Source organism: Anastrepha obliqua, chromosome 2, assembly GCF_027943255.1.
Source record: "Anastrepha obliqua isolate idAnaObli1 chromosome 2, idAnaObli1_1.0, whole genome shotgun sequence".
In the NCBI taxonomy this organism is placed as follows: Eukaryota; Metazoa; Arthropoda; class Insecta; order Diptera; family Tephritidae; genus Anastrepha; species Anastrepha obliqua.
Window position 1 is genome coordinate 133,342,744 of NC_072893.1, and position 20,940 is coordinate 133,363,683.

The 20,940-nt window shown below is 38.8% G+C and overlaps 1 protein-coding gene across 5 annotated transcripts in view; it reads right to left on the minus strand.

Annotated features, from left to right (window-relative positions):
* Positions 1 to 14,265, minus strand: part of LOC129239144 (inositol-trisphosphate 3-kinase A-like) — a 43,396-nt gene extending 29,131 nt beyond the window's left edge. For 3 of the 5 annotated variants that reach the window (XM_054874469.1, XM_054874468.1, XM_054874467.1), the window contains exon 1: positions 2,099 to 2,676. Coding sequence is in view for 1 of the 5 variants with exons in the window: in XM_054874471.1 (XP_054730446.1) it covers positions 13,808 to 14,056 (249 nt within the window). In the remaining 4 variants the exon portion in view is untranslated. Of the gene's footprint in view, positions 1 to 2,098; positions 2,677 to 13,807 lie in introns of those variants that run through there. The other 2 variants (XM_054874471.1, XM_054874470.1) reach the window with 2 other exon arrangements.
* Between the last annotated feature and the right edge of the window lie 6,675 nt (positions 14,266 to 20,940).

Here is a 20,940-nt window from a genome sequence, read left to right on the forward strand (position 1 = left end):
TTTTTTTTAATTTTTGATTTTTACTTTTCATTTTGAGCAAACAATTTCTGACAATTAATTGACTCTTATTAAGGCAAGTGGCAAAATAAATGAACGCAAGCATTTCATCTAATTTTTTTCGATTTCTCTATCAGCTCTTCGCGTTGTTGTTGTAAATTAATTGATTAGTAAATTTTTTCGCAGTTGCCATTTGCCGCTTTGTTCAATTGGAGTGAGATATAAATTGATTTTTTACTGAAAAAACAAAAGAAATAAATGCCACTTATAAATGCCGGCTGGAAGCTATTAGGCACATCCCCACATACACATTCTCAAGCATATACCTATGTATATGCATTGCTGCTGTGTTTGCTATGTGGACATTTAATTACATCTGAGCCCGTGTTTGTGTAGGTGTTGCTAAAGTAATCAGTTTTCGCAAAACATCGTGTAAAACCACATTTGAAACTTGTTGCTTTTCGCAGTTGGCTGCGGAGCGCTGGCCAATGGACGGCTGCGTCGCCTAACGTCGACCGCTGGTCACTGCCCAAGTATTGGCAAGACGTGCTTTGTTACAGTAACGGTTCAATAAAAGCAACAGTAGCAAAAGCTGTAAAAATTGTTTGAGAAAAAATATATAAAATTTGAGAAAAAAGTTTAAGAAAATTAAATGTAACAAAAAATGTTCGGTTTTTGCTGCCTGGGGCGACACTTGTAATAAATATTTGCGAAATAAGTAATTTTAATAAATGTTTTTAAACTCATAAGTATGTATGTGTGTGTATGTATGAATTTTAATTGACAAAAGCCATGTTAAATACTGGTCAGCCGGTTGGAGCGCATTCCGTAAACTATTAAATAAAACAATTTTATTATAGTAATGGAAACTGCGTGCAAAATTACTGAAACCAGTTGACAAGCAGTAAGCGGAAAAAACTAATCAAAATAGGCAACTTAAAGTAGTGTGAATGAGTGGTTTTTAAATAGATTTAGTTTCACAACTTCAGCAATTACATTTGCAATTACTTAATACTTTTTGTCCATAGTTTAAAAGTACATAATTCAATTAATGCTAAATTGGGGCTTAATCGGTCTAATGTGGGGCAGTAGCTCAAAAGCATCAAACGTTAAAAGAGAGCATCATTAAATATGAAAAGGAGCAACAACATTGTGACGTCCGATCATAGGCAGCTCATTGTTCTTTCCAACGGTAGAAGTTCTAGTGGATTAAAGACAATAACGACAGGAAGTTAGAAATCTTCTACAGTGAAAACTACATAAAAATGTGGGAATGACTTTATTAATCAGAGCGACAATCCAACCTAAAAGCTTTTGAGCACAAACTTTCCGCTGAATCGCGCTTCTGTAGGCTGTAGATCAGTATTCGAAGGGTAATCAAGTTGCCCGTCGTAGGTTATAGAAAAAGTTCGACACCAACTAGTATCACTTGCATAGAAATCCAGTCTCCATTATTCATCTATCAACCGGCTCATAAAAAGTTGCGAAAACGGAGGGGGGTAAAGGTTAAAGTTTAAAGCTGAAAAGGGTAAAGTTTACTTTAATGTAAGGAATATCTTGGACCTTTTAACTCCATTAGTAGTGCATAATTTTTACGGGCAATTGATAAAACTATGATGAGAAGTTTGAGACTTATGAGAAGCAATGTCAACAATTCGAGTGCTATAATTTACAACTTCTGGCTTAATTTATAAAATGAGAATTGAAAAAGTTCAGAGAGCGAAAGTCCCTTGGCGGAACACAGTTCTAAAACTTAGAAAGGTCTAAAGTGCTCGGGGAAAAATGCTGTAGCCGAGTCGTTTTGAGTGAAAAATTTTGTTTAATAACGTTCACACCGCGGATTTCAATGGCAATTCCTCAGAAAAAAGGGATGGAAAATTTAAAACTTCCGTTTGGTATATCAATATTTGTTCACAACTCTGCGTTCATATCCATGTTCATTCATATCAAGAACCGCATTGATGTATGTTATCTGTTTTTAAGTAATTCCGCTACACAACCATTTTATTTCTAATTATTTGCCCAGCAAATTATGCGAAGCAAGAAAAATATTGGATTCAAAATACAACCACACCAGCAGAGCTGTAACGCAAAATTTCACCTTTCTACTCTTTCTGAGCTCAAATCAGCTCAGCTCTTTGATTCACTCGTATTTACTACTATATGTCGTCGTACTTGTCAGCAAATATTTTCACTTTTTCACAACTTTTTCCCACTTGTTCGATGATCACTTCGTCTGTGCTTGATAAATTACGTATTCTACTCTTCTTCTTGTCGCGATCACTTTTTCGTAAACACCTTTTGAAACGTTTGCCAGTTTCACTGTCAAAAAGGCCAGAATACCACCACAACAGGGTCACTTCAGACATTCAGCAACAACGAAAGCAAGACACAATAACACCGCAAAACAGAAACGATATAGAAATAATGCGAAAACGAATACGAAATTCGGTCAACTCTTCAACGCCCGCCTTGCCATTGACGGACAGACAATTGCCGAAATGTTAAAAGTACGCTTTCAATTTCGTATTTGCAAGTGCCTGCATGAGCAGCAATAAAACAAACGCCAGACGAAAGTAAACACCGTTGAGCTGCCGAGTCGCCGTAGTCATGCGCTGTTTTTAGCCACGCGAATACTTTGCTGGTAGATATTCAACTAACGACAACGTAAACGTTCCGCTACGACAAAACTGAACTAGGCCTCAACGCGTTGTTGTTATTGATGTTGAGCGGCAGTTAACGATAGCGGCCATTGCCGCACAATGCCACAGAAGTTGCGGGTGGGCAGCGTTAACAACAACAAGGAAAATAAAGTAATGTTAGCAACGATAGGAGTTTGGAGATTGGAGTTATTGGAATGTGGCAGCGATGCCAGCAACAAACTTTATTTGTAAACGCGCAATGAGGAGGAAATAGCAAATCAGATATTGTACATACAAAGCCACGCATAGCGCAATAAACACAGCAACTGCCGGAGATGCGCAAGTACTTTCATTACTCAGCCAGCGCTGAGAAATTTAAAGCTGGGTTGTGAAAGCTTTTGAGTGCGCATCCACTCCGACAGTTGATGGAGCGGTGCGGATCTATAGCGCGCACATGCGGGGATCATTTCTTGCCGACACAGAGCACCGAGCGATCCAGTGCACTGCTGTGACAGCATACGTGCAAGAAACTTTAATTATTGTGAGCGAAATGAGGGCGCATGTCGTTTGCTGAGAGCTGAGAGACGAGAGACGAGACACGAGACATGAAGTGCGCATGGAAGCGCGATTAATGAACACACTGCAGCGGCCCTTTCCGCCGCGGTTTTGTAGCCGATATACTATACTTTGTAATTGATTTCAGCTATAAATATATACATTTTATTTTCAATTATATCAGCTATATTGGGGCAAGGTGGCGCGCCTATCCACAGCCACGTTACATTTTGCTTGGCGTTTGCAAAAATATTTGTAGTAAAATTTAGCACTTCGATTGTTGAGGCTGGTTGGTTTTTATGAGTGGTTTTTGTTAGTTATTATTTATTCGCTTTTTTTTATCCATATTTATAATTATTTCATAAAGGTATGCATATTTTTATTAATTTGCATCGATGTTATGCATATTTTTTACTAAACACGTTTCATTAAGTTTTTAACAGGCCTTGCTTGCTAGATACGCGCCATTGACTCTTTGTTTATTTCTTTTGCGTTGTTGTGCGATTTTTGCTGAAATTAAATTTAACAGTTGACTAAAAAATTTCGAAAAATTATTTAGCCAGTAGAAAAATAAATTCACTCAAATTTTATATCTGTTAATAAACAGCGCAATTTTGGTTAAGAAAACAAATTTCATGGTTGAGAAAATTAGATTTTAGCACATTTTTGGTTGGCGTGGAGTTCGCTGCCAAGCTCTTAGCATTAAAAAATAAAATAAAAATTTAATTAATGAAATTAATAGTACTAAGAATACGCCGTACGGTCAATACATAAAAAACAAACAAGTGTTTTCGTCAATTTGCAAACAATTTTTCAAGCTTAATGGCCTCATAGTTGCAGCAGTTTCAATTAAGAAAATAAATCTAAGATTACAATAAAAGTTTAAAAATTTTGAAATTTAATAAAATAGATAAATAATAAGGAAATAATAAATTTACATTTAAAAAATTTAATTGAAAACTAAAATAAAGATTAAAATATTATAAATCAACAGGTAGTTCATAGATAAAAGCAAAAAAATATATTTTCACCGATTTTTCGGAAAATTAAATTTAAACTTGAAGTTGAAATAGACAATAAATATTAAGAAATATAATAAAAAAATAAAAAAGTGTTTAAGTATTTAAAAATTAAAAATCAGCTGTTGGGCCATAGTTAAAAAGCAAATCAAATATATTGCATTTGATTTTTAGATAAATATTCAACTAAAACGGTCGTATTTCAATTCAATTTTCAATTCAACTAAAATGAAAAACTTATTTTAACCGAAAACTAACATAAAATTTTAATTAAGATTAATATTAAAAAATAAAATTGAAATTCAAAGATTAATATTACAAAAAAAAATTAAAAGTAAAATCAAAATCATAATCAAAATTAAATATAAGATTTAAATTTTAATCAATATCCAAATCGAAATTAAATTAATATAAAGGGTGGTTCAATTTCAAGGTCCGATGTTGAATGTGAACCATACCTAAACGTCAAGTTTTTTCTGCATTTCAATGCGAATGATAATCCAAGAGTGATTGCCGAAAAACCAATGCACCCACAAAGAGTGACTGTTTGGTGCGGTTAATGGGCCGGCCATCATTGGGCCGTATTTTTTCCAAAATGAGGCAGGTCAGACAGTTACTGTGAATAGTGTTCGCTATCGCGAGATGATAACGAACTTTTTATGGCCCGAATTGGAAGATATGGATGTGGACGATATGTGGTTTCAACAGAACGGTGCCACTTGTCACACAGCTAACGAAACAATGGCTCTTTTGCGCGAAAAATTTGATGGCCGAATAATCTCACGTCGCGGCGATGTCAATTGGCGGCCAAGATCATGTGATTTGACACCGTTGGACTTCTTTCTTTCAGCTTATTTGAAAGGAAAGGTGTACGCCGATAAGCCAGCAACAATTCAAGAGCTAAAGAATGAGATAATTCGACACATTAACGGCATAGAACCTCAGTTATGCCTCAGCGTCAACGAAAATTTGGGCCATCGGATGGAGGTGTGCCACCGAGGCCGTGGCGGCCATTTGGCCAATATTTTGTTCCATACGTAATTGAACTATACCATTGTTATCACAATAAAGAAAAATAATAATGATTTCCTATAAAATTGTATTTGATTCAAAATAAATACCGGCCCTTGAAACTTAACCACCCTTTATAATGATGAAATAATTAAATTGAAATCGAAATTCAAATTCAAATTCAAAATAAATTTAAATCAAAGCCGAGATTCAAATTTAAATTTTAAATACAATGGAAGTTAAAATTGATATGATTGATGAAAAACCGATAAAAGACTGAAACATACAATTGGAATTAAAATTAGCAAAAAATAGAAAAAATTGAAAATGAAAAAAAATAAAATAAAACGGCTATACATTTTACCTAAACATCCTAAAATTATAATTTATATTATATAAATTTTTTCTTTAATTTAATTAAAAAGTTTTAATTTTATTTCATTTTTATTTGTATGTTAATTTTAAATCTAATTTTAACCAAAATCGCAATCAAAGTTAAAATTAGATTTAAAATTAACATACAAAAAAAATGAAATAAAAATAATACTAAAACTAAAATACAATAAAAGGACTCTAAAATTTACCTAGGCTCTCTAAAACCATTTTTTTTAACGCAAGCGGCATGCGCCTATCGGAAAACACTAAACCACTCACCGCTGTAAATTGAAACCGCTCGCTATTTTCCAGGTTTATTTTTTTCATTTGCACACTTTTTTACGCTTCATTACTGCAATTACGACTCGCCATGAAATATCAAATTAATTGTTAAGTTAAACAAATAGAACAATAAGAAAAGTATTTAGTTACGTAATTGTTGCTTCACATTTGTATTTTACAACAACAGTGCGCACCACAACAAACAGCAAACGGCGGTAAACGGAAGCCAAAGAAGAGCCGAGTAACATAAGAAACACTTTTTTTTCTATTTTTAATAAATATCGCATCTCACTGTTGCGAAAGTTTTCAATTCTGCTATAAATTCAATAACGTTTGGGACGATTCATTTTAAATTATTTGATTAAATATAATAGAAATGCCTTTCAATCATAAATCGTACACGAAATTGACTGCTCTTCATTTTGTTTTAAATATTAATTCTTTGTGAGCAAAATTTCAAGTCACAATCAGAAGACAAAAATAATTTGATAAATTCATTGTTTTTTTTTTTTAATTTCACTTTATTCATAAACAATTAAGAAATGAACGTCAGCAAAAAAATTCCAAGAATGCCAAATAAAGTGTCTAAAAGTACCAGCTTTGAGGTCTGTAGCTTAGCTATTTCGGCTGTGTGAACATTATGAGGCATTCAAGCGAGAAAGCAGCGAAATAATTGAACGAAAGTTCTGCAAGAGTTCTAACCGCCGATTGACAGTTTTTCAAGCTGTCTTCGCTACTATAGCAGCACTTCCCAAGAGAGAATGCATGGGCCTGTAAAAAGGTCAGCTAGAAGTGAACAGCGGTTATTAGAATTCCCACAGAACTAAAAATCACTCCGGAAAGCGTACACCAACATAATTTGCGTCATGTTTATTGCCGCTTTCTCTGATACCAGCTACGCAAGTGTAAGTAATTCGTGTTAAGTGTTGAAGAATACCAGAAGAACGTATCAGTAATAGTGCGAGGTATTTCTGGACTCTGACCTCGTTACATATAAGCCTCAAAAACATAGTAACTTTTCCTTAACAGTTATTTAGGTTGAACTTCTGTTCCAATGTGTGGTCCTACAAAGGTTTTTGAGCAGCATTTTCTCGTATATTATGACAGAGGAAGTGCCACAAAGCTGAGGATAATTGTTCTTATAATTTTGATATTTCACTTCTTCAGCGGATTTTTTATCAGAAATCTGCTGCCTATATGCGGATCAAAAATCTCAATTGCTTACCGCAGTCGAGATACTAGTGGCGACACTTTTAATCTCAACTCATGCCGATATTAGCCAGCTGGTTTAAATTTAAGCCATTTACGGGCTTTGTTTAGCATATCTCTAGAGTGTCTGACTCTGAAAAAGAAAACCTTGATAGTCCAAGGCTGGTTTTTGTAAAACGCTCTGCAGAACTATAGCGTGAAAATCAAACAGTTAACCCTGTCCAATGCAATTAACTGGAGTTCGGGAAAGAAAGGTTGGCCCAGATGCCTCAACTCGCATGCCGAAGTGTCCCCTTGCACGTCTAACATAACCTCTTTGTGGAACTGCGTCTGCAACATAGTCAAATTCATATGGGCAGCGAAGAGCAACTGAAATAACGCAAGAGCTCTTTTCCCTAAGTAGATGGGGCAACTAAAAGCAATGGGGCAACTTATAGTACACTTTCTTTTCTGAAAACATGCATAAGGACTAGGGATGCCGAAATTACTTTTGCAGAAGCTCATTTGACGAAAAAGTGCCAGAAGCTTGCCGGCATCTACTGTGTGATTGGCCTTCATTTTCCAGGAGAGGGCAAAAGTTTCTCGGTACGGGGAAAATTGTTAGCAGCCAGCTGAGCCCCACCTTGACTCAGGTATTTGTGAGCATAATGAGAAGAGAGAAAAATTAAAATAGTTTTCCTTCCCTTTAGGCTTGGAGCAATTTTAGCCTAATTTCTTCAAATTTTTCTCGAACCAGAGCACAGGTGCTTTAGGTATAGGAGATCTTCTTTTTGCCGGTAGCAGCATCTGTCCTATCTGCCTCATGAATAGTCGCTTACAGTTTCTTTCTGTTTGTGTTTCATCATAGGATGTACGACGGGGCACAAGAACACCAAGAAGAGGAAGAAGAGAAAGAGGAAAAAGAAAAGGAAGAATTCAGATCTGCTAAAGTTAAGCTGCAGTAACGCAGCTTCCGCAATAACCGATACTGTTCGCCCCCGTTTTTACTCTCTGGCTTTCACTCCCTCAAAAACTGCTCGGAAAAATACTAGGATTAGCATCTTAGATTAAAAATTATTCAAATTATTTAAAGCATGTGGCTTCCCGTTCACATAAATAATATCATATGCGTATGCATGTATGTGTATGTCTGTGTGCGCGTATGTTTACTTCCATTTGTATACAAACTGATAATACCATAGACAACAAGTATACAAGTAATCATCAAAACAACAACAACGAGTACAATACGCTAACCAGCAAGCAAATAAAATACGCCCGTTCAGCCAAGCCGCTAATCTACAACGCTCATCGGCGAACGTGAGTGCAAAGACACGGGTGGCGGTGCGGGCTGCGCGATTTATACGCAGTGACGTCAAACGCTTCATCTGGCTGGAGCTGAAACTGAAGCTGTGTGTTGCCTAGCGGTGTTTGACGCTGACGCCGATGGCACCAGTGAGCTGGCTGCTTTATTTATTATTTTTTACTTTTATTTTTTTTTTTTGCAAGTTTAAATGAGTTGTGTGTTTATTTATTTATTTTTTGTTCTATTTTTTACTAATTCAAAGCTCAAATTTCACTATTTTTATTGTGTTTATTGTAAACGAATTAAGGCGATAAGTTGACGCAAAAAATACGAAGGCTGACGAAATAGACTCTTGTCACTGAATCAAGTCCAGTTCAATTTAATTACATTTTAATTACTCGATAATTTCGTTATTTTACATGCTATGTTAGTACGGATTTTGCATTGTAATGCTGCACACACGCACTTACAGACTCATTTACATATGAGCGACCAATTCGTGATTTTTCACTTATTACTCAAGTCTTTGCCCTTTAGCAGTCTGACAAACAGGCAAACAGAAGTTAAAGTGAAACCAAGAATTATAATTATGAAATTATAGTTTATTGACCAACAGCAGCAGTGCAAAGTACAACTCAAGAACACCGAGTCATGTCTGCATGGAAAGACGCTCACGTGACGGAAAGTTTGCTCAAATCTTCAGATATTTGCACAGATTCCCATGCGCACATATGTATGTATGTGTATATGCGCGTAATTCATTCATGTTAAGTTTTATGGTCCATTGACGTGCGTACTAGTAGTGACGTCATGGAATTTAACTCGTTTTGCAACTTAAGAAAAAAAGTTGGCCGCTGATTAATCACGAGTGAAAAACAATAGCATAAAAATATTTGCACCTCGGATTGATTAATGAGTGGAGCAGATGATGGCACGGAAGAAGAATTAACAACGCAGGAACTTAAAATTATTTTCAACTGTGTGGGAGTGCGCAAGTCATTGGCTTTTCAAGACTTAGCCTTAGGCGCCCAAAATATTAGTGCACGTCAAAGCACCAAGCACGAAATGCACAAATAAAAATGAAAATTGGAGAGTACGTATTAACGGCCCATTATATATATACGACGGCCGCCGTAGCCGAATGGGTTGGTGCGCGACTACCGTTCGGAATTCACAGAGTGAACCTCGGTTCGAATCTCGGTGAAGACACCAAAATTAAGAAAAACATTTTTCTAATAGCGGTCGCCCCTTGGCAGGCAATGGCAAACCTCCGAGTGTATTTCTGCCATGAAAAATCTTTTCTTAAAAAATATCTGCCGTTCGGGGTCGGCTTCAAACTGTAGGTCCCTCCATTTGTGGAACAACATTAAGGCGCACACCACAAATACGAGGAGGAGTAATTCTTTCATGCCAGAAACGCACTTGGAAGTTTGCCATTGCCTGCCAAAGGGCGACCGCTATTAGAGAGATTTGTTTTATCGCTTGTTCTATCATTAGCTTGCGTATAAAACAAAATTACTGGTACGAGTTTGCAAATCAAAGCTTATTTAGACCTCTGCGGTGCCTTGAGCTTTGCATCTGCTTGCATTGCAACTCTGCATGATACACGTAAGAAAAACGCACAGAAAGGCTGATCGCTAAGGCGGGACCTCAGTAATGTGCTAAGCAAATGAAATCATCAGCAAAACGCTCAACTTGCTGCATACTTAGAGGCGTGGTGTATTTAAGTGCAACCTGCATAACCCATATAAAATACAGGTTCCGCCCGCCTTACAGGGCACGAATATAGCATTGATACCACTTGATGCCGTTGGGTATGCCAACTGTTGATAAAAACTTCAACAAAACTGTACTCCTCTGAATAATTGCCACAATAAAAAAAATTTCTAGCCCAAAGTAAAAGTATCTTATCAGACTGATCACATGACTGATGAGGAAAATGAGAGTTCTTAGAAGTAGGCACAAAACAAGGTATGGACAAATTTTACTGTAGAACAATCATTGCAAATAAAATAGGTTGATCCATGTGGGGCTGTTTGGCTACATAGCTAGACTTGTATGACTACTTGCAGGCTAATCTGCAACTAAACACAAATTAGCCCCACTTTTTGTTCTTCTTGTACTCAAAATTATATCTAAAGATACGCTTGCCAACTGATCGTGACTATTGAAGCTATACCCGCTTTGGCCAATCGTTCACTAGCGTACTCGTATTCCGTATTCTTTTACAGTGCGGACACTTTGCGGAAGCGACATCTTCAGGCTGAACACAATGAAAGTGTCAGCCAGCGAGCACAGCGATCAATAGAAGTTCAATGCGACGCGATGCCACAAAGTCTATCGCATACACAAACCAATTGGTATCAAAGCTTCAACAAATGCTGATTATTGCACACGAAATGAAGAAAATGCGAAAAAGCTTTGCTGTTAGTAAAAGCAGAAAATGTTAATGTAATTAACATTCTCTGGTAAAATTGATTATTTTTTCCTCTAATTACTTTTAAGCGGCTGCAAGTGATTAGCTATTAATTAAAGAAAATGATATTTCGAACCGGTTAACGATTTCATTTATTAGCTTGTACTTGTAGCGAAAATTTTTACACGCCATTTCAGTTGTGATAACTTGAATCCTTTTGATGTCAATGCCAATGCCACAGCTGCCAGTGCCGACAGCTTAAGCGAAAATTGGACATTGGGGCTAATGGTAACGGCTCTCAACGACACTTACTGTATCATTACAAACGCGATTATCCATAAAATTATGATTTATGTACAACACAAGACACAACACTTCCTGCTACAACCGAGCGATTGCGCTGCAGATCGGCAGATCGGCAAATCAACTGGCTGGTCGCCGCCAGGTGAGCGCTGATAAGGCATCTCAGAAACGCGCGCGTACAATTGCAAACGATGCTGGAAATATATACTATACATATGAGTAAGTATATACGTATATGTGTATGTATGTGTGTATGTAACAGCGAGCAGCCGGCGGCAGAGTACTGCGCGTGCTATTGTTGTTGTGCGTTAGCAAGCGAACGATTGGCATTATGTTGCTGTTATGTTCTGATGTCGTACAACAACACAGCAATTTATGCATTACAAATTATTTACGGCTGCCAATAAAAATACGACAGCCGCGACACGTTGGCCACGTTAGTTACGTTAGCCGCCGACAATAATGCAAACGATAAGCGTTAAATGCGCAATGCGATATGCCGCTACGGGCGATGGCAGAACAATCATGAATTAGCGGAGAATTGGATCAGAGTGCGAGTGTATGGTGGCGCAAAGCGCGAGCGGTTCGAGGCTGTGCAGCGCCCGTAGACGGGATTAGGCAGCTGCATGGCGCTACGCCACATCACTCAATGCAAAGTAGCCGCAAACTGCGCATGCCCCTGTGTGTGAGGCAAATGTAGAGGAGTGACTGGCTCTGCTCTGTGTGGGTATGGAAGCCGCGGGGCCGATTGACTCGCCAATGCCATTAGTAATAACTGTTTGTGGTTATGCCAGCGCGAAGTCATTTCTTTGGCAATTTAAAAACACATTTTCATGTAACTTATGCAGGAAGTTATCGTAAATTCCATAATAAATATATTTAATGTACAAGCAAAGGGGAGTATGTGGACATTTGAGAATCAATGCGAAGTTAATCTCTTTTAAAGTGGGCATTTTTCAGTCAACAACTGCATTATTTGGTGGTTTTAAAGAACATTTTAAACGGCTGGTTTGCAAAATAATAAATGTTCTCTTTATAGGGTTTTTCATTAGGTGCATTCGAACTTTGACGCGTATGGCGACCGTTTTGGTAGAGCTACAACTGTAAAATTTGGTGCGAGTACTGATTCAGTCTTGATATTTAACACCGAAGAGCTATAAGAGCTATAAGATTCACTAAGTATTTTTTTATATGACGCAATTGCTTTCTACCGCCGTAGGGAAATGGGTTGGCGCATGACTATCATTCGAAAGGGCACAAATTCGGAAATCCGTGCATGAAACACCAAATGATAGAAAAGGTTTTTTCTAGTAAAAGTCGTCCATCGGCAGACAATGGAGAACATCTGAGCAAAACTCCTGATAAAAAACCATATGCCATTCGGAGTCGACTAAAACTGTAGGACCTTTCATCTGTGGTGAAACATCATGACGCGCACCACAAATAGAAGGAGGACTATTCTCCCTTTTATATTCGTCGTAATAAATGATGGCATTGATGGCCCCTCACTACTGCTTTCTGTTCAGCTTCTTATTTTCCTTTTTAGTTTATAATTAAGAGGTAGCAGCATTGGGGAATTTCAAAAAATTGATGTTTTTCTTTGGGCAACTATTTAGAATCTTAAAAATAATAACAAATTAACCTTATGGAGGTAAAAGTTTCAATTATTGACCTTGCGCAACACCTCAATGGCGCTCGTAAAGTTTTAAATCCGTGTTCTACTTTTTCACGAGGAGTGGACAGATTACTTTAATATTGCTGCATACATTGATGTGAAATTTCGAAAGTAACTTTTTTATTATGAACTTGCTTTTATATAAAGAAATTTTCAACTCACTTACAAATATATTTGTTTAAATTAGGTATCAAGACCGCTTTCTTAGAATCCAAGGGAAAATACAATATTTTCCTGAATTTCGCTTTCTAAGAATCCAAGAAATGTAGTTAAATATGTGGCGATCCCTGTGAACCTCACTGTATTCTTACTTTTCTTCTTCTTGAACTCATGTTCCTCGTTTCCCAAACACTCCCCGTTTCTCTAAGTCTTCACTTGCCTCACACAGCAAACCGCCTACTCATGCATACCTGCTCCAAAGCCACGATCATCTTCAATGATTCGCGCACCCACGGCAGCCCACAGCCCTCATCAGTCTTCAATTTGCCGTCTTCTGTGTGCTCGCGCCGCCTACTTTTTCACTTTACTCCCCAGTAGTCTTAAGGAGTTGTTGATTAAGGCACGCTTTCAGCCTCCTACCGCGCCTATGTCACCAATTCTGCATACGTGTAAGTCTACTTACAATAGGCGTGTGGCATACAACAGTGCAGCAGCTAATCCGCCTGTCTGTTTATCCACTTCAAATCAATTTCCTCCTTGCAAGTTTAAAAAAGTATCGCCCACAGGAGCACCGTGAAACTGTCAACCGCCCGCCAACTTATCATTAATTCACCACAGCAGGCTATGTACTACAGTGTTGCATGCCCACTCTTGCACCCGCCTGCATAATACAGTAATTAGCGCGAAATTAGCAAGTCTATGTTGTAAGTCAATCAACTGCCACACCATGCCGCACAGCGGCTGTTTCTTTCAACGATTAAGCCAGCAAAAATATGAAGCAACAAGGAGTTAAAACTGCTGTTGTACCACATATAAGCAACACCAAAGTGGTGGCGCTTCGTTCGTCGGAGTGCAGAAAGAGACCGCCGATATACCTACCTTTTTAATGGAAGCCTCTGCGCTGATCACATACAGATCCACAATACCCAGCAGGCAGTCATCGCAGCGGCAAACATCATCGCCCAATACCAGCGACCCCAGTGACCCGATACTGCTGGCCGAATCGAGCGAATCAGTACGACGCAAACGGCTACCGCCTGGACCACTTTGGGCGGCTGCCTCGATTTTGCGCGCCAACAGTTGTTCCATTAGGGTGCGCGGACGCGAGGAGGAGGGGAAGAGTGCCATGTTGGTTGAATGTGCAATGTTACTGACTCTAATGAACTCGTATGTGCGGTTATGTGAGATTTGGCAAAGTGTGGAGCATGCAAGTTTGCTGCTTAAGTCTTTCGTTTAGCTTGGTTAGAATTGAGAGATGATGCGATGTGGTATTGATAGTGTTTTCGTGTTTGTCTTATATAACTTCTAATGCGGAAACTGAGTAGATGTAAACATACCTGAAAAGAGTAAGAAAATAAAATAAAATTAGAAGAAAAATAATATAAAAATAAATTGAAAAAAAAAAACAATGTCACCTTAGAGACGCCACTATCTCACTATTTTACAATCACACAAAAGTGCTGTTGTTATGGCTTGTAAACAATTTACAAACTTCAGCGACAAACTAACTTGCCACTAAAACAATTTACCACACGAACAGCAACTAATACAATTAAATCTGTTGTAATTATGTTTCGAGTTTCAAATTACCCACCGCCTAGCTGCCGCGCCCGCCGTTCCGCCTTTCAAGCACAGCACACACCCAAAAGCTATTAACTACCAGAAAGGCGAAATCGAAGCCGCCAAAAACGGCACATTTTTTCACTTAAACAAACAATTACAAGTTGTCTGCCGTTGAAGTCAGCGATAAAGACTCGACGTGGCCGAGCAATCTATGCGAAGCCGCCTACCAAAGCGCACTGGAGCCCAGTGGCCCAGCAGCCGGTAGCAATGTGGCACCTCAGTGGCCAGTGAAGCAGCAGTGAACGCATTTCGATTCCAACATTTCAATTAAAATTTCAATTGCGATCATTTGCCAACTACAATTCCAACTTTTACTATTCGATGGTCCATTGCCTGAGGAAGCCTTCGGCGCTGCCATAAATTGTTTAGCTAATAGTTTTTATGACTTTTTATTTAGGTAATAAAGTTAGGTTTTATTCATTCCCAGCGAACATTTTGCAAAATTTTATAGGCTTTATGGCTTTTATTTCGTTGGAAGGAAGCGGGGAAACTACTCTATAGCGTCGAATTTTCTATAATCAAAAATAAATAAACAGCAAAGGCGAAATTGAAAACAGTTAAAGCTGGAGAAACCAGGTCGAACAAGGGAAAGAATGAAAATCCATTTACACAATTCAGTGACCTATCAGTGTCGATCAGTGCGATTAGTGTCGATCGATCTCGATCAGTGCTTCCTATCCACACACGTCCATACGTCCACACGCAAGTCCTCTTCTTTCAGGGAACTTCCAATAGTATAACATCAGTTTGTCAGTGAAATGCACAAAAATACCATTGCCGACATATTTAAAAATCACGAAATGGACACTGAAGTAACACAACAAAACTTCACTGTGTTGGACTTGTCTGAGAAGGCCAATTTGAGACTAAGAGAACGATTCTTAATTTTCCATAGCCACTGATACATAACTGATGTGTGTAAATTGACCTTAAATCAATGTCACATCCACATCCCGGGAAGCAAGACAATTAAAAATATGTGGGAAAAAGCGCAGGAGCGGGAGAATAGCTGACTGAGTGCTTGGACCCCACAAATCTAATCTACATAAATCTAAGACAACTACTCAGCACCGTTTCCATTTCGGGTCCAATAACCATAGAGATAACAAAGAAACGTAATAGCTCAGGTGATGATTTATCAGTATCCAATAGAGGTCAATGTATATGATAGGTCGAGTAGTATATTTCCCTTCCGTCAGTCTTTACACTACTCCAATATCAACAAGAAGCCTTTAACCGCTAATGGCAAAAGTCGTAAGATAAATAAGGAGAATCTAATCTGTTTGTCCAAGGTAACTGCCTGCGGCTATCAGCTTCCTAAAGCGGGATTAAAGGACTCTTAATCCTGACTCTCATATCCTGTAACGAGACTTTCTGGATAGCTACCAATGAACGATCATAGCTGGAATCATCATCTGCGATTGAAGCATAGAGCCTCAAGGCGACATAGCGCATAATAATAAATATTTACCATATTTTCTTTCTTTTTCTTTTACCTTATTATATTCTTTTACCTTATTTATATTCTTTTACCTTATTTATACTTTATATTTGGAGCATAGAGCGCCATCGAAAAACCACCACTGAACCCTCCCCGAGGGTGCCGGCTGGTAATAAATACCACAGTTTTCCTATTTTCAGGAGGTACTTAGCTAAGTTAAGGGTACTATGGGTAGGGTTCGATACTCCTCAATAGTACAGCACTACTCAACGTACTTTTAACGTGGTCGGGGGTGAAGGGCTAGATTAAGGTGTGATGCTACCCGTGCCGAGAACCTGTCAGGCTTGGGGCCCTTCTAATAAATAACCAAGTCTCGAACGGAGCTTACGGATAACTGGCGCCCTCCGTAATAACTAGCCTTACCCGTGTAGTTCGGAGCTATGCACGGGCGGACATCTTTTCTCCGACACTCGTGGGTCCAAAATGCAGAGTCTTAATTCAAAAACAAACAAAAAAAAGGAGATCGGTCCTCCTTCTAACAGACCGATAGGAACAATCAGTTCCGCAATATGAGCAACGGTCGCACCGAGCTCAAAGAAAACACCATCCATCGGCTTAATAAGTCGATATAAGCAAATAGCGACAGCCACACCGAAAGCGAGGCCAGTAGCTACACAATCAGTACTGGACACAGATCCAAGTACAAGTAGACGTGCACTAGCCCGGCAGTCAACTGCGATTCAGCCCCCAAAAACGGTCCCGACCGGAAGCACTGCTACTGCTAGCTCCCGTACCAAAGGATGACCGCTTGTAAGGGTGGTAGACCCAGCGAAAGGAGCTACCAGGATCGCAGAAACGCCGCAAGGCTCCTAAGGAGGGTGTACGAAACTCACCCAAAGGAAAGCGAAATGTCACAGGAGTTGCAAGAAGCGATTGAAAGAGCGAAAGCGATCATTCCTGATTTGAACCCCGACCTTAAGCCCGTACAATCTGCTCCAAAACGACAACGGTGCTTGGAAGAAAATAAGCCAAACGCAAAAAGGCATAAAGCAATTGGCGTGACGCCCAGAAAATCATTTGCGGAGGTTGCAAAATACCGCATTATTATAGGAGTTCTACGCGAAAACCATCCTGAAGGTATGATCCCCAAGGCCCAATGGAAATGGATTGAGGCCGAGCTAACGAAAGTGGCACTGAAGGTTATTCTGGAGAACCCCGGCCCCCCGCCTGCGTGCGAAGATTTAGGCTGGCACAAAGGCCAGATAAAAATAATAGCGTGTGACGATGAGAGATCGGTTCAGGTATACAAAGAGCCCATCTTCAAATTCGGCGAAGTGTACCCGAATGCCAAGCTAGTTGTCGTGGACAGGAAGAATATTCCGTCCAGGCCGCGAGCAAGGGTCTGGTTACCTTCAACTGTCGAAGACCCGGTAGAGATAATGAAGCTAATTCGGGTCTGCAATCCGGACATCCCAACGCAGGAGTGGAGATACGTAAAAACACTAAGCAACAAGAACAGCGTGGAAGAATCGAAGGAACAGAAGCGCGCCAACATGCAGGCTCTCCTGCTCTTGACCGAAAACTCAATTGAACCGTTAGCGAAATGCGATGGGCAATGAGATACCGTTTTGTAAAAGTAAAGCTTCACATCTACAAAACTGATACGGAAGCAATAGAGTTCCTCACCACGAAGTACGAAGCCCATGAGCGAATTAGAGCCCATGAGCGAAACAGAGCCAATGAGAGAAAGTAATAACGCTAACAGCTGACGCATCTTCTTCAGATAAACCTACACCACTGTAAGGAAGCCTGCCTTGCCCTCCTGGATCGTCTGGCAGAAGATCAGCCAGATGTAGTCCTCATCCAGGAACCCTGGGTACGGAATGGCGAAATCTGCGGCTTGAGGACATCAGGTTACAAGGTATATAAGACCAATTGTGAAGGTACTAAAAGAGCATGCATAATTTCAAAAACACATTTACGATTCCAAATTTCAGTAACGCAGATACTACGACTGTTAGCTGGGAAGTGAGCGGAAGCAACATCTGGCTAACCTCGTTTTATTTTGCCGGAGACGACACAGGTCCACTGCCGTCGCCGCTGATAAGAAATCTTGTGGAAGACTGCAAAGCACACAATCGCGAACTAGTTCTAGGAGGTGACGCCAATGCCCACCATACCGGATACAAACGAACGTAGTGAGTCTCTCTTTAATTATATCATATGTAGTAAGCTTTTCGTGTGTAACAAAGGCAACGAACCCACATTTATTACGCGCAATAGACAAGAAGTTCTTGATATTATGCTAGCATGTCACACCCTCTACGGAAAGATGACGCTAAATAGAAAAAAAATTCGGGGGAAACAGCTCACGGGCCCCGCCTGCCAGCAGGAACTTGAAAAAGACCAATTGGCAAATATATAAACGGAAACTTAAGGAAAGACTTCCTAATTTCCGAATTATCACTATTGAAGATAGAGAATCACTGAACAAACACGTACAAATCCTTACGGAGGTTTGTAGAACTGCGCTAATAAGGCCTACCCTATAATTAAGTATAAGGGGAAGAAAAAGCCATCCTGGTGGTCAGAAGACCTGACAACATTAAGAAATGGCAGCAGAAGACATTTTAATAGAGCGAAAGCGACACGAGAGGGTAAAGACTGGGACTGCTATTGCAGTAAGCTAAGAATTTACAAAAAAGAAGTTAGAAAAGCAAAAAGGTCTGGTTGGAGAACGTTCTGTGGAGAAATCGAAGGAACCACAGAGGCGTAAAATCCTTTCACTGCGTAAAATCCTTAAAAAAAAAAACACTTTTACTCCGGATACCTTCAAAAACCGGATAAGAGTTGGACTATCTCGGACACACACTTTCCCAGCAACGAATCATCTAACGTATAAATCAACAATAGTACAGAAAGACCTAATTCTGACATTGAAGAAATAATCACTGAATCCAGGATAACCTGGACAGTGAACACCTTCAAACTATTTAAATCACCGGGTCCAGATGGATTATTCCCGCCCCAAATACAACATTCACTCAATTATATTATGGATACAGACCTATAAGTCTACTACCAGTATTATCAAAAATTTTTGAAAAGTTGCTTTTTGACAGAATCGATCCCATTATACAAAAGGACAAAATAATACCTTGCCACCAATTCGGATTCAGGCAAAAACATTCCACCATCCAACAAGTTCACAGAGTTACAAACAAAATTTTAGAAGACATCGATAAAAAACGAACGTGTGAAGCAGTATATCTCGACGTGGCCAAAGCTTTTGACACAGTATGGCACGCAGGACTTCTACAAAAACTCTTGACTTATTTACCAACAGACTACTACGAACTAATGAAAAGTTATATAACTGGAAGACAATTTTATGTAAAATTCGAAGATAAGTATTCTGATATACTAACAATGGAAGCAGGTGTACCGCAAGGTAGTGTCCTTGGGCCGCTTCTGTACCTTCTTTACACTGCTGATATCCCTACACCGGCAACTAAGAATTCTCTAATAGCAACATTCGCAGACGACACTGTCCTGTTAGCATCAGACAAAGACCCAAGAACGGCTGCTTATAAACTTCAGGAATTACTTGACAACACCACTGAATGGTTCGAGAAATGGGGAATCAAAATAAACGAAGATAAAACCGCCCACGTCACATACACTAACAAGAGAAAAAAACAATACAATCCAATATTCATAAAGAATAAACAAATCCACCACGACACAAGGGCAAAATACTTGGGTATGATTATAGACAATAAACTTAACTGGAAGTTACACATTGGACAAAAACGACGCGAAATCAAGACTAGGTTTAAACAACTTCATTGGCTTTTGGGAAAGAATTCAACGCTCTCACTAGAAAATAAGATACTAATATACAAAGTAATTATAACACCAATATGGAAATATGGCTCAGAGCTTTGGGGAACTGCCAGCAGAACAAATATAAAAATTATACAACAAACGCAAAATAAGATACTCCGTATAATATCAAAAGCAGAGTGGTATATACTAAATGATAACATCCATCGAGAACTTAAAGTAAAAACAGTCCATGAAGAAATACGCAACAACAGCTTAAGACACACAAACCGACTACTAGAACATTCTAACAGGGAAATTCGGCAACTTCCATTAAAAGAGGAAACCGAGACGAGGAGACTTAAGCGCAAACGACCAACTGACCTGCAGATGTAAATGGTGTCACAATTTTATGAATATATTTATTCATTAAATAATTGAATTAATTAAATATAGAGTTAATTTTTGTTTTTTTTTCTTAGATAAATGTATATAGTGGTATTGGCTTCTAAATACTGTTGAAACCCAAAAAGAAAGAAAAATTGTAAATATTTTAAGTTGAAATAGAAACAATAATAAAGGGTATAAAAAAAAAAAAAAAAAAAAAAAAAAAAAAATTATTATGGAATGGTTAACGGCTATATTCAAGGCTGCTCTGAAACTTAAAAGTGTCCCATCAGTATGGAAAGAAGTAAAAGTTGTCTTTATTCTTAAAGCGGCAAAAAGTTCACACACAACACCTAAGGATTTTAGGCCAATTAGCCTATCCTCTTTTTTGGTAAAAAGATTAGAAAGAATAATAGAAGAGCATATTAAGGGTAACATCAGCCCTAATAAGCTTAGTATCTCACAACCTGCCTACTGTAAAGGGAAATCTACGGAAACAGCACTTAACTCACTTGTTACAGAAATCGAGAAGACAATTTATAATAAAGAATTCACACTGGTAGCCTTCCTTGATATCGAGGGCGCGTTCAACAACATCTTACCGGATATCATAATAAATGCACTGACGGATTTCGGGATCTCTGGCGCTCTGGTTGAGTTCATCAAAAACATGCTCTTGAGCAGATTTGTTGACACAACCCTAGGGACCTAAAATATCAAGAAAAAAGTTAGCATA